This window comes from Zeugodacus cucurbitae, chromosome 4 (assembly GCF_028554725.1).
Source record: "Zeugodacus cucurbitae isolate PBARC_wt_2022May chromosome 4, idZeuCucr1.2, whole genome shotgun sequence".
Classification (NCBI taxonomy): domain Eukaryota; kingdom Metazoa; phylum Arthropoda; class Insecta; order Diptera; family Tephritidae; genus Zeugodacus; species Zeugodacus cucurbitae.
The window spans coordinates 20544905-20568057 of NC_071669.1; the positions used below are offsets into that span (position 1 = coordinate 20544905).

General features: G+C 29.9%; 2 protein-coding genes and 1 long non-coding RNA gene across 4 annotated transcripts; 2 read left to right on the top strand and 1 right to left on the bottom strand.

Moving 5' to 3' along the window:
• Positions 1-1564: 1564 nt before the first annotated feature.
• On the top strand, positions 1565-12372 carry LOC105216814 (4-aminobutyrate aminotransferase, mitochondrial). The gene is made up of 5 exons (XM_011191497.3): positions 1565-1864; positions 2047-2165; positions 7105-7276; positions 10685-10847; positions 11084-12372. The coding sequence occupies exons 1-5, from the start codon at positions 1810-1812 to the stop codon at positions 12051-12053; spliced, it is 1479 nt and encodes a 492-aa protein (XP_011189799.2). The 5' UTR covers positions 1565-1809; the 3' UTR covers positions 12054-12372.
• LOC128921531 (uncharacterized) lies at positions 2172-4362 on the top strand. The gene is made up of 2 exons (XR_008470968.1): positions 2172-3052; positions 3471-4362. It is a non-coding gene; the product is annotated as an uncharacterized LOC128921531 (long non-coding RNA).
• A 1116-nt stretch (positions 12373-13488) lies between the features above and the next one.
• LOC105216803 (uncharacterized) lies at positions 13489-21572 on the bottom strand. 2 transcript variants are annotated; one of them, XM_011191485.3, is made up of 6 exons: positions 21096-21397; positions 14665-14778; positions 14382-14518; positions 14240-14317; positions 13929-14173; positions 13489-13837 (listed from the first exon to the last, which is right to left on the bottom strand). In XM_011191485.3, the coding sequence occupies exons 2-6, from the start codon at positions 14775-14777 to the stop codon at positions 13595-13597; spliced, it is 816 nt and encodes a 271-aa protein (XP_011189787.2). In that variant the 5' UTR covers position 14778; positions 21096-21397; the 3' UTR covers positions 13489-13594. The 2 variants fall into 2 exon arrangements, with proteins under 2 accessions (XP_011189787.2, XP_011189778.2); XM_011191476.3 differs by lacking the exon at positions 21096-21397 and adding an exon at positions 21414-21572 and having other exon boundaries at positions 13491-13837.
• Positions 21573-23153: the final 1581 nt, after the last annotated feature.

A 23153-nucleotide genomic window follows, 5' to 3' on the forward strand; every position in this document is an offset into this window, starting at 1 on the left:
AGAAACCAATAAGCGGCTTTTCGCATAATCTAAAGGATGTAAGCAGGACCAATTGAATTCCTATTGTTTTTTAATGGTGAATATAATGAACCGCTGTTTGGTTTGTATTTTTGGTTAGTGTATTTTGTGTATCCCAACTGATTAGAAAAGGTGTTCTGGTTGCAGACAAAGGTTGATCAAGGTCATTTCGTATTGGCATATGACGAATATACTTAATTTTGTTTTAATTCAAGAAGTTTAGTTTAGTAAATAAAAGTTAAAATTTGAAATATCTGACTAAAAGGAAAACCAATTCTCTAGAATGTCCCATATAATTCTATAATTTTTAATATTTTCAAAGCTACATTGGTTTACTCAGTATTGCCCATTTGGTAATGCATTTGGATTTTATCAGGTGTCATATATTTATATATATATACATACATACGTACACACATCCACATTTATTTTGGAATCTGCATCATTTTATTAGCTTATCATGCTAATTCACCGGGGAAGATAAGACAAGAGCTACATAGTTTCATTTTTAATGAATTTATTATTATTTAATACGTCTGTTAGCTACGTCTGAGTACTAGTTTGGCTAGTTGCGCATGTTTATTTTGAAATAAATTGTAGAGACAATAAAAATTAGCTTTTTCAAATTTGCATAAATGAATGACTTTTATCAAATCACAAGTATTACTAGGGGGTACATTAGAATGACGGCTTGGAGATACTTTGTAAGCAATGATAAATATACACATAAATAATAAATGTGCGGTAGTTGAATCCAATAAGTAAATAAACAATTTATTAAGGACCACTCAAGCGACCGCAAAAGGGATCTAGGTTGTTTCTTAAAAAAATGGAAAATTTTGAACTTCTTGGTTCTCAATATCCTGTACCTTGCTTTTGTCCTTTATTATTGTCAAGATAGTAGTGCAAAGTTTTTGAACGCAATTCTTAACCACTGCTGAGAAGTATTCGATATTTCTTTACATTTGATGTTTTAGCAGTATCCAATAACTCTCAACTTTCGCAGACCACCCTAAAAAACTAATTTTCGGCACACACGTCCCATATAAGATGTACATATGTATATATGTATGTATGTATGTTAATAATAGAATTTATAGTTAATATTTATTATGCATATGATAAGATTTTTTGTTTTCTTTTCACTTTCTCATTTGGAGCGCGACATGTGTCGTTCTCAGCACTTCAACCAAAAATTACCCTGTGGCTTATGCTTGAATGTTGATATGTGTATATGTATGTGCTATGTACTCTAGTTCATGGATACTCAGTTCTAAATTTATGAATTCTCACAGTTGATTGTTTTTTATTTTTCTGTTGTGATAATAAATTTACAAACAACAAACAGGTTGTTCGTTTAGGAGGGAATGCTCGTAGTCTTATGACGGCGGTATCGCCGATGTCGCTATTTATTGTTATTGTGTACACTTCCCGACCAACACCAACACATACGCACATATGTATGCGAGTACATACATGGCTACATAGTTGGTAGGTTACTCGTATGGCGGCGTTAACATTTACTCGCGCTGCCCCCAATAATAATAACCACTTTTAGGGAGCGTAAAATTTCCGCAAAACGAATTTGTGCGCACAATCCAGTACGTTCCGACTACCAGCCGACATTCGCCCTGGATGCTGCTCTTTCATAGTAGTTTTTAACGTTGATTCCGAAAGTGCGCAACGGTAGCAACGGTCACACAGCACAGTTATTGACACAACAATAGCAACAATAATTTGAATTTACTTATTTTTATTTTCGCATTTGAAGTGTTCATTTAATTAATAAATATGAGTTTCCTGAAAGCGACAGCCGTGTCCAGGCACTGCAGTGGTGCACTGAAAGGTAAATAAAAAAATGTGTGGGAATTAAATAATAAAAAATATAAAATTACTACGCTTAAAAAGTGATTTGTCAAAATCGATTAAATTCATTTAGTATTGTACTCATTTGCCTGTAGTATATTGTTTGTGTTATTTTGCAAATTTTCTACTCACACCACATTTGTTGTGTCCTCGTGTTCGCAGGTTTGGCATGTCCTAGAAATTATGCTACCCTGGCAGAACCTGCAGCGCCAGCTGTCAAAACGCAAACTGTGCCAGGTCCTAAATCACTGGAATTGAAGGGCAAATTGAGTGCCATACAAGTAAGTTGGGAAACATTTTATTAAAACAAATTTTCTTACTCAAGTTACCACTTAAGAATCATACACTTTGTTGAATATACAAACAAATATGCGAGTATGTATAGCAACATTTGAGTATATTTGCTGTGTGTATACACGTACCTAAGTGGTAATAATTCATTAAGGAATCAATTTAAAAGCAGGTACTCAAGCCGACAACTGTTTATTTTTTAATTGATTTCCATTACGAAACCGCTGCGTGTAGCTTTCCTAACTGTAAAATGAAATAAAAAACTGTTTGGTATATGGTGTCATTTATGCGTAAATAAAATAAGTTTATAAAAGTTAAAGTTATAATAAATTTTGTGAAAAAGTGTGAAAATAACACTCGGCACAACACTCGGCAGGATATAAAGAAATGTATTCTCCGAATTTCGAATTGCCTCCAATATCGAAATACAGTGGAACTTCTCTAACTCGAATCAACATAATCCACAAAAAAAAAACTTCGAGTTAGACACACTTCGAGTTTTTAAAAATTTAATGAAAACGTAAAATTTTCAAAAAGCTGTAAAATATAGATTTACCCATAGTTTTAGTTATTTACTTCGCAAAAAGTTTATTTAAATACGTTTAAACAACGTTTATTCTGTAATTTTGTTTGTTGCACTTTGCTATTGTTTGGCTCTTGACGTTTGTATCTCATGCCTTTGTTACACGATTTATGTAACATCTATAAGTGTAGTATCATATCTTTTGTTCGCTTCCATATGAATATAGGGACTCCTTTAAAATTGTTTCTTGATAGTAAAATTTTAAATTTTGTGTTATGCCCTGGTGGAAAAGTTTGACTTATGGAACAAAATTTGTATGAAATTTAACTTCTATTGCCAATGGAGAAATTCGAGGTAAGGAAGGAAATTTGTATGAAATTTGATTTCTAGACGCTATTGCCAATTCAAAAGTTCGAGTTATGGCGATCTTCGACTTATAGAAGTTCGAGTTATGGAAGTTCCACTGTAGTTGGGTTCAAAATTAAAAAAAGGATTAAAAATTATTATAAATAACAGGATATAGATATTAAAAAATTAAATAATTATATTTTATATCCATATTTTGGATCTTTTAGTAATTATATCGAACCTATTTTTTCGAACTTCGAACCCAGTAGAACTACCATAACTTGAACTTCTATAACTCAAACTTCTCTATAACTTGAACTTTTGATTTGAATTATTGGTGATACGGGTTACTGGAGTTCTACTGCATTTCGATTTTGGAGGCTAACTTCGAAAATCGAGGAATATAGTTTTTTTTACTTATCAGGATATTTCATCATATCATTGGTAAAGTTTTAACCTCTGTTTCAATATTTTTGTGACATTTAGATTATCTTTTCTATAACCAAATTATATGATGGCGTTCAAAACAGCATTATTGTGGGCTTTATCGATTTACAAACTTTTGACTATGTTAAATTAGAATAAAATTTAAATTTATCATAAACGTAAACCTTTTCCGTTACTAAAAAAACATATTAAACTAATAGAGGGGTTCGATCTTTTTCGACTTCATTAAAACCACAGTTAACACAAGTACTAAATATGTATCATATATTTTATTGTTCTGATAATAATAATTATTATTGTATTAATATACAGTTTAGTCAATGTATGATTAAGCCGAGTTTTATTTTACTTAGCACCCTCTTTATTTGCTAGTTACCCTTAGCACCCTTTTAAGTCACGATTCTAATTTGAATTACAGTATGAATACTTAGGCAAATATGTAGATAAATAATTTCAGCATTCAAATTGAATTGTTTTTATTGTAACGTTTACTTTAAAAAAATAAACTTGGTAATTACATGCTAAATTTAAATATTTATTTTTACACAATAATAAATATCGCACCCAATAATAAATAACCTAATATTAACATTTGTATGTATAATACTATATAGAGTATAACTATTCAATTTGAATAGGTGGAATTGTAAAAAAAGCTTTCGTAGGGTAATTCTTAATAAGACTAGCTTAAGTGTGCTACTACCAGGATCACGAGTTCTTATAAACCCAATAATTGGGCAACGGAATATTAAAAAATATGTCATGTTAATAACATCTTCTAAAAACAAATCTCCTAGACTATTAAAGCGGAAATATTTTTTTCCATAGATGAAACCATTCTTTAGTGTGTTCTTATATGTAGTCTGTTCTGAAGTAAAATACAATTTTCAGCTGTGTTTCTTTGCTTACTTTGTCTGTTTAATGATCTTTTGGTATTTTCGTTTATTAAAAGTTTACACTTCGTTGCTTATTCGTGAATTATTAGACAAAAAAAATATTAAAATATTATATATATATTATAACGATGTCCCAGACCTCCCAATATGCGTCAGACATGATTCCGTGCGTCGTTTTCCTTTTTCGAAAAAATAAAGAGAACTTTAAAGGGCATCGTTTTACAAGCAAACGAGAAATTGCTGAAATAGCCAAGGCTTTCGCCAAAATTGTCTGTGAAAAGTGTTTCGACAATTGGAAGACGCGCTGGAATACATAAGTGCATAGTATTGAATGGGGATTATTTTAAATGCAACAACATTATAGGCGATTGAATAACTTTTTTTTCATATATATTACACAAGTTGAAAATACACTTTTTTATCCTTCCGTATAACATATAATAGTGGGAATACTATATCATAGAGTGAAAACTTCTTATTCCGGAAAACAATTGTCTGGCGCCTTTTTAAATTCGAGAGCATTAGTTAATAACTTTTAACATTGAAAAATAATAATTTTTATTATCGCAAAAAATCTGACTTATTTTTATAAGAACACAAAACAATTAGATTGGGAGATGGAGTTGATTCCTTTTTAAGAAATTTTATTCTACAACTTCGCTTCCGCCGTTTTCTCTCTAGATGTCTCTAGGGTCAAGCACTGGTCGATTAAATCGATTAAATCGTTTTATATCGATCTTGGACATTTGTGTCAACATTAATCCAATAAAGTATTTGTAGAGATCTGTTTGCATCCCAAACTTATTCTCAACTAAAAATGTCACTTTTTGAGCCGAATTCTCGACATTTGCGGGAAATTTTGCTTTTCTTTTTTAATTCAAAGAAAAGTGCGGCTGAGGCTCATCGACATTTGTAACCGTTTTCATCCAAAAAAAAACTTGAATTTATTAAAAAATGGCGGAAGCAAAGTTGTAGATCTAATATATTATAGACCCTATATAATAATATTTTTTTGGGCTTGTTAACAAAATTAATGTCAGAGTAATCTATGCTGTATATTAATGCAAATATATTTATATATTCCGGTAATATTATTACATATATAATATGTATGCATAATATATGTTTTATTTCGATTTATTTTTTTTTTGGAATCCAAATAAGTAAATACCTAGCCATTTTCAAATACTTACAGTAAAGTAGTTTCACAGTATTACATGAATTTTTATATTATTCATATATTATACATACCTTTATATATATTCTTTTCAGAACGCCGAACCAGTTCAACTTTTCGCTGACTATGAAAAGTCTAATAACATCTTCTAAAAACAAATCTCCTAGACTATTAAAGCGGAAATATTTTTTTCCATAGATGAAACCATTCTTTAGTGTGTTCTTATATGTAGTCTGTTCTGAAGTAAAATACAATTTTCAGCTGTGTTTCTTTGCTTACTTTGTCTGTTTAATGATCTTTTGGTATTTTCGTTTATTAAAAGTTTACACTTCGTTGCTTATTCGTGAATTATTAGACAAAAAAAATATTAAAATATTATATATATATTATAACGATGTCCCAGACCTCCCAATATGCGTCAGACATGATTCCGTGCGTCGTTTTCCTTTTTCGAAAAAATAAAGAGAACTTTAAAGGGCATCGTTTTACAAGCAAACGAGAAATTGCTGAAATAGCCAAGGCTTTCGCCAAAATTGTCTGTGAAAAGTGTTTCGACAATTGGAAGACGCGCTGGAATACATAAGTGCATAGTATTGAATGGGGATTATTTTAAATGCAACAACATTATAGGCGATTGAATAACTTTTTTTTCATATATATTACACAAGTTGAAAATACACTTTTTTATCCTTCCGTATAACATATAATAGTGGGAATACTATATCATAGAGTGAAAACTTCTTATTCCGGAAAACAATTGTCTGGCGCCTTTTTAAATTCGAGAGCATTAGTTAATAACTTTTAACATTGAAAAATAATAATTTTTATTATCGCAAAAAATCTGACTTATTTTTATAAGAACACAAAACAATTAGATTGGGAGATGGAGTTGATTCCTTTTTAAGAAATTTTATTCTACAACTTCGCTTCCGCCGTTTTCTCTCTAGATGTCTCTAGGGTCAAGCACTGGTCGATTAAATCGATTAAATCGTTTTATATCGATCTTGGACATTTGTGTCAACATTAATCCAATAAAGTATTTGTAGAGATCTGTTTGCATCCCAAACTTATTCTCAACTAAAAATGTCACTTTTTGAGCCGAATTCTCGACATTTGCGGGAAATTTTGCTTTTCTTTTTTAATTCAAAGAAAAGTGCGGCTGAGGCTCATCGACATTTGTAACCGTTTTCATCCAAAAAAAAACTTGAATTTATTAAAAAATGGCGGAAGCAAAGTTGTAGATCTAATATATTATAGACCCTATATAATAATATTTTTTTGGGCTTGTTAACAAAATTAATGTCAGAGTAATCTATGCTGTATATTAATGCAAATATATTTATATATTCCGGTAATATTATTACATATATAATATGTATGCATAATATATGTTTTATTTCGATTTATTTTTTTTTTGGAATCCAAATAAGTAAATACCTAGCCATTTTCAAATACTTACAGTAAAGTAGTTTCACAGTATTACATGCATTTTTATATTATTCATATATTATACATACCTTTATATATATTCTTTTCAGAACGCCGAACCAGTTCAACTTTTCGCTGACTATGAAAAGTCTATTGGCAATTATCTGGTCGATGTCGATGGCAATGCCTTGCTCGATGTGTACACACAAATTTCATCAATGCCATTGGGCTACAATCATCCGCGCCTCTTGAATGTCTTCCAAAATGATAAAAATCTAAAAAGTGAGTACCAAACGCATAAATAACTACTTGTTAACATATGGTATTATCGATAATGCTTGAAATTTGATGGAAAATGCTGAGTAAGTCAAGATAAGCCGACATGCTCCTGCCGCTTATCGCGCTTGTGCTAAAATCATGTTTGATAATGATAACAAGAAAAAATATATATTTTATTTATAGATTCTCAAATTAAGCATAATTACACGTTTCATTGTTGAAAATTAGTGCTTTGTTTTTAAGTTTTGGTACAACTAACTCTTATAATCAGCATACAAATTGGTGAGGGGTAAAAAGTTAAAAGCATAATCTTGTAGTAATTTATATAATCTTATATGTATGATGTAGATGTGACTTTTCAGTTTATTAATACACAATGTGATGTTAATTTAGCAAAAGGTCCATTAATTGATGTTAATCTTTAAACTTGTTGCACTGAGAAGCTTGAAAACAGATCGTTTGAGTAGTGGACTTTGAAAACACAGTTTTGAGAAAAACGCGTTTAAAGTTTTGAGTGACTTGCTTTCGATAAGTAAATGTTATGCCAAAGGTATTGGGCTTCAAGTTAAACATACCCTCTTAAATTCATTCTTTCAACAGAAGAGTGTTTAAGTTAATAAAATTGCACAATCTCCAAACTAAAAATATAATTTTAAGTAACAAAATCAACAAGTAAGATATTCTCATTAGAATTACTCGACTGTATTTTTGATATGTATTAAGATATCAAAAGAAGTCTGTGTTTTTTTTAAATTTATATAACGCCCATGAACCACTGATAAAATTAAAACTCATATGCATATAACTTATATTATTATTATATTCTTAAAAGCTTTGTTTTCTGCATACACTGAACCAAAGGAATATTTTGTTTACCTTGACACAAAGAAGGTGTGGCATGTGGGTAACACTAAAACTTATTATTTATGATTTCCAAAAATACACACAAACACTTCAAGTCCAAACAGTTGCAACAGGTTTGTTAAAAGAAAACAAAAACAAATAAATATTTTTTCTAACGACTGATAAGATATGTGAAATATTCGGATAAAAACTGTTTATTGATAATAAAAAATGAAAAAGAGATTTGAGACTTTTGGTTTGCGTTTTAGTTGAAAAAATTTTATGAAAAAATAATGAAAATGTGGTTGTTCACATTATTTTTAAATATAAAATTATTTTGGTATAGAAAATATAAGTTAAAAAAATAATTTTACTTAAACACCTTCACACTTTTTCGGGTATTAACCCGAAACCCTCTATTTGGATACGCTTTATTACATTGGAATTAGATTTTTGTAAAATACGGAGAATTCGTTAAGGAAATGTGCGCTTGGATAATACTGCGGTTACTTTTATGATTTATTTATACAATTTAATTCTGGCGTAGGCTACTGCGTCTGATCAGAGATTCAAATTACTTCATTTTAAAGATGCTATGGCTAAAAGAAATACTTTTGTTTTGTTTCAAAGATTCAAAGAATCGCGCTGATACAACAGAATCTTCGGATGAGTGTGAAACAGAATACTCGTTTGATATTTGGAACCAGAATAAACATTTGGTCCACCAAAAGGTGAAATGTAAGCTGTCAAATTTATCTACAATTACAGGGACGGAAGGTTGAAGAGAAAGTGTATCTTGGCTGTTACCCCTACCAATCAGAAGCCAATAGAGTTTGGGTTGACATGAATACTGTGTTTCCGGAGTTATATAAATAGGCTGATTAATATTTACACATTGTGGCCTCTTCAGTGCCGAGTAAACGACTGTTTTCTAAACCCAGGGCAACTATCACGCAGAAGTAAAATCGAAAAGAAATGACAGTGAAAAAAATTTTCCATATCGTTGTTTTGAAATTCTGTTATTTATTGAGAAAAAACTTTAACAGACATATAATGCTAAGTGAAATAATATGTATCAACTTAAGACGTACTACATTTCATTTATTTATGCTTCTGCTTCTGTATCCCTTTGCTTTTCACACTAAATTTAAAATAAGTTAAAAAAGTTCAAAAATACATCGATGTTTCGATGTATCGATGTTTTAATGGCCGATGTTTTTGATTTCGTTGGGTTTTGAAGAAACATCGATACATCGAACCATCGATGTTTCATTTTACGATGTTTGCATCCCTAACCACAATCCAGGCGGGATCAAGTTAATTGATTGATAAAAGACAGTCTGATTCCGCTTTTGAAAACTCTCTTTGAGCTGGCGAGGGTTAATGTCCCGTTGATGGTGTGCCTCAGCAAGAGAAGTGTAGCAGACATACCAAAAATTTCGTTTAAAAAAATATTTTTTTTTATTTAAATTTTCTATTCAACATGATTGTTATTGATACACCGATTATCGTAATCTTTCTATTTCTCGTTCACATTTTTAAGCTGGAGCCCCAGAGCTTTCCATATGTATCCATAGTTTTCCAATACCTAAATATGTATTAACTTTTGACATTTTTGGAATTCCACTAAGTCGATCAATTCAATTTTAAAGTCATTTAATATAGGTTTGCTTTCTGTCCTCACATTTCTTCATAAAAAAAATGTTTCATGTTTGTCCTTTTTTTCAAAATCCCAAAACTTGAGTTTATATATATATACACTAAATTCTAATGGACCATCTCCTAGATATGATAGAAATTGGTAAAGATTCCACGAATCACTTCTCATATAAGATTTAGCTGGCGGTAGAACCTGTATTGTTTCGAAAACTTTCTAGATTAAGCCTCTACGTTGTAATGACGAGAAGTCTTATTGGTATTAGCAGAGAATAATGAGATGGAATTGTTATAGAATTATCTATCACTATCCAGGGCGAAACCATTGTGAAGATCGATTCTGATTTTAAATAAAATTAATGTAGTTATAATATTAATTAATTTTGAAATGAATTAAATGTTAAAATATAGACAACAAAAAAGAAAGGAAGTTTAAGGCAGCCTTATATTGGAAATATGTTTTTGCTGGGTCGAAAAAAAATTTGTTTGTACAATATTAGCTTCAACTTCAAGACTTTAAAAAATTCAGGATCCTTAGTTTATGTAGCGCGTTTATCTTATTACATCCAATTTCTGCAAACCAAAGAATACCGAAGTTGAAATTATGCGCGAAATCGACTTTAAAGCCCAAAAACTTGAGCTATGAGATTCCAAAAACTGAAAGCTGCGCTATGCTCTTACTTTTTATTATTTTTAGGCTTACTTTCTCTGCATTCTTTATAAGATCATTATATTGTAATCAATAATAAGTATGTATACTTCAGAATAATCAATACAGCTAGGTTAGGTTTTATGTTAGAGGGTTTTGAAACAACTGTCTCGTTTACTTATATCATATATTTAGATGTAATAGTAAATTGAATGTAATGTCATTGGGAAATAACCACTAACTTGAAATTAATTCATTTACAGCTTTAATTAATCGTCCAGCTTTGGGAGTTTTCCCTGGAAAGGAATGGCCGGACCATTTAAATGCTATCCTTAACAAAATTGCACCCAAGGGCCTTAAGAATTTGACTACAATGATGTGTGGATCGTGCTCAAATGAAAATGCATACAAAAATATATTTATTTGGTAAGTAAAGCTCAGAGCTCCACAAGGCTCATATGTTTTACGGGATTATTAAATACTTTATTAGAAAAAAACTAAAGTAAACAAGTGTTTCTTAACTTTAACTGCTGTGTGAGTATTTGCAAAGTTCAATGATGAGAAATTTGTTGCCAATTTATTTCTATGTAGACTCTTCCGATTAATTTTTGGCTTATGTAATCAACGAGTATATTTTAATTATATATAATTTTTCCATACAGGTACCGTCGCAATCAGCGTGGTGAAAATGTCGACTTCTCAGAGGCCGAAAAACTATCTTGCATGGTTAACCAAGCGCCAGGCTCGCCACCATTGAGCATACTCTCATTCAAGGGCGCATTCCATGGACGCACTTTGGGTGCACTCGCGACCACACACTCTAAGTACATACATAAAATCGATGTACCGTCATTCGATTGGCCAATCGCATCATTCCCAGCATATAAATATCCACTCGCTGAAAACGAACGTCATAACAAGCAAGAAGACGAGCGTTGTTTAGCCGAAGTTGAAGATCTAATTGTGCAGTACAACAAAAAGGGTATACCAGTGGCGGGTATTGTAGTTGAACCCATACAGAGTGAAGGTGGTGACAACGAGGCATCACCCGAATTCTTCCAAGGGCTGCAAAAAATCGGTAAACGTCATGGTGCCGCCTTACTGATCGATGAGGTACAAACCGGTGGCGGTAGTACTGGTAAAATTTGGTGTCACGAACACTTCAACTTGGATGGACCACCCGATGTGGTGACATTCAGCAAAAAAATGCAATTGGGCGGTTACTTCCACAAGGAAGAGTTCCAACCCGCACAAGGTTATCGTGTCTTCAACACCTGGATGGGTGATCCAAGCAAACTGTTGCTGCTGGAAGAAGTTATCGATGTCATTAACGAAGAGAATTTACTCAAGAATGTAAATGCTGCCGGTAAAGTGCTTAAGGATGGTCTCTTAGCTTTGGAAAAAGAATATCCACATATCCTAAATTCGACAAGAGGTCGCGGCACTTTCTTAGCGGTGAATTGCGCAAGCAGCAAGGCACGCGATGATTTCGTTGGCCGCCTCAAACGTAAGGGCATACAAACTGGTGGTTGCGGTGAAGTCGCAATTCGTTTCAGACCAGCTTTGATATTCGAAGAGAAACATGCACACATCGTTTTGGATGGCTTCAGAAGCGTGTTGAAAGAATTGTAAACTGTTAGCATAGCTACCACACATGCATGAGCTGCTGCCTCTCCTTGCATTTAGCACCAAATAAATATGTATGTTGATAATAACGGCTTAAGCCAATTTATAGCGTTAAAAGGAATTTGCGCAAAAGTATTTGAATACTTAGTATAATTTATCATATCAAATTTTATATGTTTGATAGGATTATGAGAATTTATTAAGCCAAAAGCGTTCTCCTTTTTGAAGGTTAAGGCATAAAATACACTACTAAATCACAAATGATGAATTGTGCTCTGAAAATTTGCTTCCAATAAATAACGAAATTTATTTACTAAACACAAAATCAAGTTTTTATTTTATTATAATATTTTAGAGATCTTCACTATAAATATTGGAGAAGTTGGTCTCAATTTAATACAGTGGAATCACCATAATCCACAAAAAAACTTCGAGTTATAGAATTTTCATTAAAACATAACATTTTTCAAAAGGCTATAAAATGTAGGTTTATACCCAGCCTTATTTATGGTAAAATTTTAAATTTTGTATTATGTTCTAACCAAAAAGTACGATTTATGGAAGAAAATTTGCCTTCTATTGTCTCTTCAAAAGTTCGAGTTATGTAGATCTTCGAGTTATAGAAGTTCGAGTTATGGAATTTCCACTGTATATGTACTTGATAACATAAGGTACTAAAAATTCCTATGAAGACTTCATGGAACGATTTTATTACAATTTAATTTGATCATTCTGAGGTTTCTTAGAGAGACTTTAGCGGCAGATTACTTCGCAAAACGTGATATTTGATGAATCTAATCTAAGATGAGGTGAATGATAATTATGATCTGTCATGGTGGCAGATATATCTGTTCATGCCCACATTCCTATATCTAATGTTCTCTTAGTAATAACAATATTAAAGGATATCGGAAGAGGCTTGATTCGATAATTCATATATATGTATTTATTCCATATAAAAGATTCATGCTTGATGGATTTCGGCCCATAGTGTCATCAGGTTAGCACACCTCTGGATCAAATAGTTTTAGCTAATTTCTATCAAAAATAAAGAAGCTACAAAAATATTTTATATTTTTAGTGATTATTAATGAATCAATTTTCTCATTCAGGAAGAATTCCCATTCACCTTTCTTCAATATTTTTTCCAAATCAATAGAAAAATTAGTTATTTAAATTTGGTTTTTTAATTTTGTTTACCATTTTCAGCCAAGGTCAGATTTTTGAATTTTTGTTTTAATTATTTTAAACATTTTATATTTTTTAAGAGTGTGTCGATCACCCCTTATTAGGAATTACATCAATAATCATGTTTAAATTATTTGTATCACTACACACAATTTCCTTCCTAGAAAGTTCACCTTTTTATGGAAGTTCAGGATAAACATAAATCACAGGAATTTTTAGTGCAGTGTCCACAAACTTTTTGAAAATAAAACCCGTTTTCTTTTCGTTATAGATCTCACTTTAACATTTACTTAAACACTTTATTTTCCACAATTCTTTTTTCTTTTAGTACGTATTCGTATAGCACAACATTACAACAATTACATTTCTATGGCCTTAAAGGTATCAGATTCGCTTTCATTCAATAATTTTCTTAAATTATGTTTACGCTTTTCCCGTTCACTTTGTTTTTCACTAATCGACGACATTTCCGATTCGAGATCAGCGAGGCGAGCTTTAGTAGCTTTCATGCGTGAGGAAGCTTCGGTTGTGGTACTAGTATCACCCATTATGACGTTCTCACTTCTGATCTTAATACGTCTCGATGAAAAGGTGCTGGCCTCCTACAAATGGAAATTAAAATATAATATATAAATATTTGTAAGAGCATAGGATAAAAATTTTCATTTTATAAGGAAAGTATTTATAACACACCTGATCATCTAAGTCATCTAAGATGGACCTCGCTTTGCCGGCTTTTATTGCTCTTTGTCTTATGCTTTCACCGAACCCTGACTCATCTGTGCCATTCAATTTCAATGATTTCAAAGACGATTCGAATGGCTCTGCTGAAGCTCTATATTTCAATGATGATTTCAATGAAGATTCTACAGCAGCCGATGATTCATCTAAGCCTCTGAATTTCAACGGCTTGAAGGTAGAGCCCAAAACGTCCTCATCTAAAGAGATGAAAAAATATTAATTAAATATTATATAATACATATTTTAGTTGAATAACAACTTACCTTCATTATCCAGATATCTACTTCTCTCTGCAAGTCTCAACTTAGATTGTTTGAGTGTGGAGCCAAAAGCATCGGCATCTAAAATATTTGAAAAATTCGCAAAATAAGATTGCTTCTGCCAATGCTGTCTTATTTTAATTACCATCATCGTCCAGTTGCAGTTTGGCTCTTAGTGAGGCTCTATATTTCTCGCGATCAAAATCGTCCTCATCTTGCAAAAAGGTCACTTTTGGGGGCAAGCTGGTTTCACGAGCCAAAGGAACATGAGAGTCTAAGCTCCTGGTAAATTTAAATGTAAAACAAAACAAAAATTAGAACAATTACAATTTTTTTTTAATCTATTATTATTATTTAATAAATATAGTATTTTGTTTTTTTTTTCGTAATATTATATTTACAATTTTAAATTACTATCCATTACTAACCTGCCGACTCCTCTTTTATTGTCTAAACTTTCCAACAATTTTTTATACGAGCTTTCACCGATATCGTAGTTGGCGCCATAAATGCGTGTTCTTCGTGGGCGATAACTGGACATTCTGAAAGAATATTTAAAAAAATACTGTTATTTTCATATTTATTTTAATCTATCCTTTCATTTGATTTTAAGTTTCATGCCTAACCTAAAATTTTGATTTCATATAATGTCTTTAAATTAGTACTCACTTAAATTATTTTGAATTATATTTGAAGTTAAGTCTTGAGTTTTATTTTTCTGATGGATATAAAAAATAATTCAATGGCAAATATTTTCGAAATCTATATTTTATCCACATTTTTAAGAGAGTTATTCCATTTCCTTTAGTGAATCATATAAAAAGAAACTTATCACATAAAAAGACAGTCCAAAAGCCGATGCAACAGAATTTTTTTTTAGTGTTTCTCAACCAGAATCCCTGGTCGGAACGTTCATATGAGGAGTTCTTGCTTATAATCAAAATTCTTTATTAATTACACTATACGTTAAAATCGACTCTTTTTCTGGGTATTTTTTAACACTCTAATTTTTTGCGAGATCTTGAAACATAAGTATGTTAAGGTGCTATAAGGTTTCCAGTATTTTTCGATATATAAATTTTTTATTTTTTTCGAAGATTTTGAATCTTTATATTCTGTAATTAATAATAATTAATTTTGTCGAACTTCGAAACCAAATATTTTGATTTTAGAGGTTAACTTTGTAAATCGGAGAATGCACTTTTTTATTTTTTATGTCACAATCTCCCAGAAAAAAAAAGTTTGGTCGAACACTCAGCCGAGGGTTCTACAGTGTTATGGAATTAATCAAAAATGCTCAATCTTCGTAAATTATCATCGCAAATAGTCCAGGAAAAATTGTCTCCCGAGAATTATATGTATATGATTTTTTTATCACAGGGAAAAAAATAAATTTAAACTCTCACTAATTCTTCCAATTCGTATGATTGTGATCCGAAAAGTACCCAAATATAATAACAATTAGCTCAAATTTTATGTTCCTTGCTAATGCTTCCTCCCATTTATAGAAGCATTAAGATACTTCATATCATACCATCGAAACTGTAATATATTTCAAGTAATTTTTATACTCTCGCAACAAAGTTGCTAAAGAGAGTATTATAGTTTTGTCCACATAACGTTTGGTTGTAAGTCCTAAAACTAAACGAGTTAGATATAGGGTTATGTATATCAAAATGATCAGGGTGACGAAAAAAGTTCAAATCCGGATGTCTGTCTGTCCGTCCGTCCGTGCAAGCTGTATGCAAATAAAATTTGGAATGAGGGATCGCACTATGAAGGGGCATATTTGGATGTAATTTTTTTGGGGAAGTGGGCGTAGCCCCGCCCCCAAATAGGTTTTTTGTACATATCTCGCAAACTACTAAAGCTATATCAAGGAAACTTTCTAGAGTCGTTTATTTTAGGTACTACCTTATACACGCCCACCTCCCATACAAAGGTTATGTTGGAAACTACTAAAAGTGGGTTAACTCACTAACGAAAAACGCCAGAAACACTAAATTTCATATAAGAAATGGCATATAGAAGCTACACTCAGATTTTTTTACAAAATGGAAAATGGGCGTGGCATCGCCCACTTATGGGTCAAAAACCATATCTCAGGAACTGCTCGACCGATTTCAATGAAACTTGGTTTGTAATAGTTTCCTTACATCCCAATGATATGTTGTGAAAATAGGCCAAATCGCTTCACAGCCACGCCTACTTACTATATACCAGAACTTTGAAGACAATCTGAATCGTTTACTTTACAATATATATAGTAACTAGTAGTGAAGATATCGGTGCAGAACTTTGCACAAATACTACATTTATAGTGTGGCAGCCCCATTCTAAAAATCGCCAAAATCGGACCATAAGTTTTCAGTGGCCCATATATCGAACATGAGGACGTCGGTGCTTCTAACCTAATATTAGGATTTCCAACTTTCAATGGAATTTATACAATATATATGACGAATATGTGAATCAAATTGTGTGTTATCTTCAAATTTTATCAATTAATTGCGAGAGTATAAAATGTTCGGTTACACCCGAACTTAGCCCTTCCTTACTTGTTAATATATGTAAATATATCAGATCATTATTTTTAGTTAGTTATTTAAGAGTGCTAACTAATGGGAGGAAAATTACTTAGCAAATTATAGAAGAAATTTTCGCCGGTCAATTCATAACTAAAATATTTATCAAAAATATATTTAACCTTTAAAATTAACTAATAAATTTTAATTTCTTTTTGTATGGAGAATTTTTATAAAAATACTATATACACTATATATGTATATATTTACAAAATTTCCACTCATTCATCACAATCGTCACAAAATTTATTTGCATATTTCTTTATTTTAGAACTTTGATAAGCTCTTTATTAACCATATAAGTATCGCAAATTAGCAAATGATCCCCCATAAATTAAATAATATTTACAATATCCGTATACAAACAAATATATGTATTATAAACACATTTATATGTATGTATGTAAACAGACTCGGATATGATTATTTGTGGACAGGCAAACATATTGTTTATCATATTTTAATTACCGAAAAGGCTATAACTCATAATATTATATGCATGATATAGTGCAGCTTATTTATAGTCATAAAGTAATGTGCAAATAAAGACTTTTAAATATGTAATAACAAGCAAGCCGTTGTAAGCCCTAATGTATACATATGTAACACTTAATGAGAGACTGAGGTCCAATTTATTTAATTTTGGTTTTCTAAACATTTTTACGCATAATTATTTTGTTCAAATATTAATTACTATTCAAAATTGTTTCTTTTTAGAATTTTTTCGAAATTCTTTTTCGAAAATTTTCGAAATTTTTATTTTTATGTATAATTTAGTTTTGGTCAACATTTTTGCAGTTATTTATTGCTATTCAAAATTTTTTCTTCTTCGAACTTTTATCGAAATCATTTTTCTATTCGAAAATTTTATTTTTAAATAAAGCTATTATTCAAAATTTATCCTCTTCAACGAATTTTTTCCATCCAAAACTTTTTCTATTTCGACATTTTTATTTTAATTATATGCTTTTATATTATACTATTATTCAAAATTTTTTTTTATTTTTCGAACTGTTTCGATACCTTTTTCTTATTCGAAAATTTTCTATGATTATATTATTATTAAACGTTTTTTAACTATATTATTATTAAAAATTCTTACGGTATCTCTTTCTTATTCGAAATCTTTCGAAAATATTTTGTTTCTTCGAATTCTTTTGAGACCTGTTTCTTATCCAAAAACTTTCGAAATTTTGATTTCTATTAAATGTTTTTTTTTTTAATTATAATGTTATTCAAAATTGTTTGTTCTTCGAATTTTTTCGATATCTATTAGTAGTAAGTGTAAACCAAAATAAAAGTAGACTATTTCAGCTAAAGTTGTTGTTTTTTTATTTTTTTTTATTAAAACTCAGCGACTACGTCAGTTCGTCAGTATTTTAGAGAGTCTAAGTTGCATTTAACTGCTTTAACTATGCAGTGTTTTCGTCTTTCATTACAAATTATGTATGTTTCTTACAAAATAAGGGGTTCCGACATTGTGGCTATACCGACTATTCCAACATATGCAGTCTGGCTTGAGGCGAACCTTCCAAATTTTCTTGATTTAGGTTTTCTTATGGCTCACTGAGCACCGCCTAGTCATGCTAAAGTACATACTAAAATCGATTCTCATCTATGATGATTTTCCAGCTATCAGAGTTCTTTCTGAATCCGTATTTTTTGAGCTACAATATGTATTTGTGTGTACAACATTTTTGTTATAGTGACTCCTCTTGTTAAATTTGTTGGATATCTCTGGCTTAGAAGTCTACAAAAATGTCACTTATACCGTAAAAAGCTATTATATTCGAAATTATTATAATTTCGGGACTCGAAAACAATTGCCAATTTGTGCAACACTAATAAATACACATTTTAGCATGCGTAATCGCACTTGGCACATTTACTTAGTACAGGTACAAGTATATTTAGTATGAATGTACATTGAAGATTCTATTCTATATGAACACTCATCTAGATATGCTATAAGAGGGTTTCATTTTGTCTCGCTTATTGTCGTTTATGAAAAGGGCATAAAAATAGAAATGATTGTTGCTTGTGTTTCAAAAAAACATCTCATTTTTCGGAAAATACTATAGTCTAACATGATATTTTATACACAACATATACATATGTATATAACTGTGTGTTTGTACTTGTAGATATGTATGCAGCACGTTATTTTGTGCCTATTTATTTCGAAGTGAGTAATGATTTTCGCATTTTCGTAATGTCAATATGCATATTATATTAACGCTAGCCAAATATAGCGGGAATGTTTCAAAAGTGTATATATGTAGATAACAACCGTGATGCATCTTGATCGGATAATAAAGTAATATATTCACATGCACATTTATATATGTATATAATACCATAACAGACAAATTGGCAGACAGAAATTATTACTTAGTGACATAGTTACCTTTATATAATATATATTTGTATTTGTTTAAAATTATTAAACAAAATATTAAAAATTTGAATATGACTTTTGATCATTTTGAGATAAAAAAAAATTTAAAAATCATAATTATTTAAAAAAACATAAAATAAATTTAATTATGATTTATTTTTCGAATTTTAACAATCAAAACCAATTAAGTAAAAATTATAATATTTTCGACATTCAAACATATACATATACATACATACAAACATGGGTAATTACGCGCATCCGGTACACTACGCTATAGAAAGTAATTTATAGGTACGCCCTCGATATTCAAAACTGTTTATACGAATTTTTGAGCAAAAATAAACAAATTTTAAAATTTCCATGCGCCATTTTGGTTTTAATTAACATGACTATGAGGTCACAAAAAAAAAAAACATATGCACAAACTTATGTATGTTTATATGTGGTATATAAGCATGTAAATATGTATGGATGTACATAAGTGTATGCATATTTTGAAATGTACTCTTGCCTCACACAGTCCTAGTACTAGTGCTCAATAAAATTCAGCACCTCTGACGTGAGAAACCGGTATTCGCCGTGTTGTGTTTGAAAACGGCGAAAATGTTTCAACTATTTTCCTATTAAAAAATTTTAAATAATTAAGTTTTCTCTTATTTTTCTCCGCTGTATGCTAATTAGCACGAAAATTCAAGTCAAAGTTCAGTCATAATCATTTTATTTATAAATGAATGCAGAATTGGTATAAATTTGGTATAGAATTTACTAATTTTATTTATTTTTCAAGCATTTTCAGAAAAAATTTATTTTATTTTTTTATTTATAAATATTATTAAACATTTTTTGTTATTCGATTTTTTTCGATTTTTTTTATATAGAAAAATTTCGAAATTTTGGTTTTTATTTTATATTTTTTGAAATAACATTATTATTAAAAATTTTTTTCATTGATTTTTTTTTCTTATACGAAATTTTTCAAAAAATTTATTTTTATTAAAAGTTTTTTAAAATATATTATTGTCTAAATCGCTTTGTTCTTTGGAATTTTTCGACATTTTTTTAATTAATTCTATTGCAAATTCCTGAGTTCGAGTTATGGAAAACTTCGAGTTATGAAAATATGTTATTAAAAAGTTTTTCTATTCCGAATTTTTTCGAAAATTAAAATTTTTTTTATTGATTTTTTTTCGAAATCGCTTCTTATACGAAATTTTTCAAAATATTTATTTTTATTAAACGTTTTTTAAACTATATCATTATTCAAAATCGATTTGTTCTTTGTATTTTTTCGAAATGTATTTAATTAATTCTATTGTCAATTCATGAGTTCGAGTTATGGAAAACTTCCAGTTATAGAAGTTCGAGTTATGAAAATTCAACTGTATATTATAATATTAAAAAGTTTTTCTTTTTCGAATTTTTTCGAAAATTTTATTTTGGTTAAAAGCTTTTTAAAATATACTATTATTAAAAAATTTTTATTCTTAAATTTTTTTGTGTTTCGAAATTTTTTGAAAATTTTATTTTTTAATAAAAGTTTTTTAAATAATATTATTTATATAAATATTAAATGGTCGAAATTTATTTTTGTTCGAAATTTGTCCAAATATTTATTGTTATTCAGAATTTTTGTCTCTTCGAATGTTTTTCAAAATCATACTCTTATTTGAAATTTTTAGAGAAGTATTTTTTTTTTTTCATTTTGAAAGCTTTTATAATAATAATATAATTTAATATTATTATTCAAAAATATATTTTTTTTTTGTAAAAATTAAAAAAAAAAACATAACTTTTTTTCAAAAAAGTTGTCACCACAAGTATTTTAAAGTGTAAATAAATATGTATGTGTATACTATATATTTTTCAAACTCACTTCTTAGCAATACCGAAATTATAAAATAAAGTTTTAAATAAAAATATCTGCAATTTCTTGACACTTTTTCCGTTTAAATTATAATCGTTGCTCACACAATTTCGATTTCACAATTATATAATAATATCAAATAAACACTTTCTACGGTTGAATGACTCTAAAATGCTGAATTAAAATGGTTACACTGCGTATAAAAAAACTTGTTAGTCCAAATAACTTGAAAACACTTTCAGAAAACTTGTAATTTCTCCACTTTCAATTGCAGCTTTTTTATGCTTTTTTTCCACCAAACAAGCATGCAGCTGCGGCTAAACTTACTTGAAAATATTTGCACCTCACAGTTCTTCTGTTACTTATCACACACTAATTTTAAAAATACAATACAATATGTTTCGAATAGCTGAGAAGAACTTTCAAAAATAGATCACAACGTACTCTTATTAATCACACATTTCACATCTCATACATACATAACATACATACTTGTACATATGTATATGGCATGTTATACATATAAACATGCTTTTATATATGCTTATGTACACAGCTTATATGCTTGCATATATACATATATTATATACATAAAATATCTTTATATGCTTGTTTGTAATAGAATTTTCGCACGTATTTAAAGCGTAACACACAAAATTTCACTATTCGTTTTTCCTCAATTCATTAAAATAATATAAATAAACCAAAAATGTGTGTTGGTGTGTAAATTTTTGAGATACCCTAGACATACAACCGCAGAATATGTGCACAAATGTATGAAATGAAAATGTCCGAGTTGATGAAAAAGCCTATAATTTACTACTCAATTTGATTGATTCATTCAAAACATTAGCAATTTTAGTAAACAATAAGTGGAACACTAAAAAAATTAAAATTCAAATAAATTAAATACCGATTATGTTCGTTTAGGTTGAAGAATATGCTAAAGAGTTGCTTATGTCATTGTCACTTGAACTTCCTCGTCTCGAACTTCTTTAACTCGTAGCTCTCCAAAACTCGTACCCATGAATTGGCAATAAAATTCAAATTCCGTACAAATTACCTTCCGTAACGCAGAAGTCTCTATAACTTGAAGTTTTCTTGTGGTTATAGTGATTTGAGTTAGGGAAGTTCAACTATTTATTTTCATCTTCCGAGTTCGTAACAATAACCGTAGTTGGTTTCTGAGACGAATTCCAAAATTTTAAAAGACAAGTGTTCCTTACGGTTTGTGATTTCAAACTCTCAGCGTGTATTCCAGGGATAACTTTTACATTACAAACTATTTGGAACTCAATTTTTATGACCCTCAAATTAATCGGATGACATTTAGGGATTAGGTGGGTCTCGTTTGTTGAATAAGAGAGTATTTTAATTTTTTTTTAATATACATATATGTAGAATCATATCAGTAATTTAAAAAACTCAGCATTTCAAAGGTATCATATCAAATTACATATTTAAACAGTACTTTTTTATTTTTTTGTTTAAAAATTGCGAAAACTCAGCCGTTGGTACCCATCTCCTTTGACGTCTCAACATAACTTATTATTGGTTCATATAAAATCAGGAAACCAAAAAAATGTCGATAGTTCATGGATAACTCTTCTTATTGGACGAAATAAAAAAATTAAAATTTGAATTTCTGAAGAAAGACAGCTGTATTGCTTTTTTATAAAATGTTTCCTTTTTATGTAATTTCTTTCTAAAGCTCCAACTCAAGTATAACCAACTTTGGTCCTTTCCATTAATTTTTTTCGATCACCAGCTTTTTCTTTCTTTTGAAGTCAAATCTGAAATAATAGATAAAGAACAAGTAAGGAAGTGCTAAGTTCGGTTGTGACCGAATATTTTATACTCTCGCAATTTATTTATTAAATATTATATAATACACAATTTGACACACATATTCGTCATATATATGGTATAAAGACCATTGAAAGTTGGAAAACCTAATATTAGGTTAGAAGCATCGAGGTCTTCATGTTCGATATTTGGGGCCTTGAAAACTTATGGTCCGATTCCGGCGATTTTTAGAAAGGGGCTGCCATACTATAAATGCTGTAT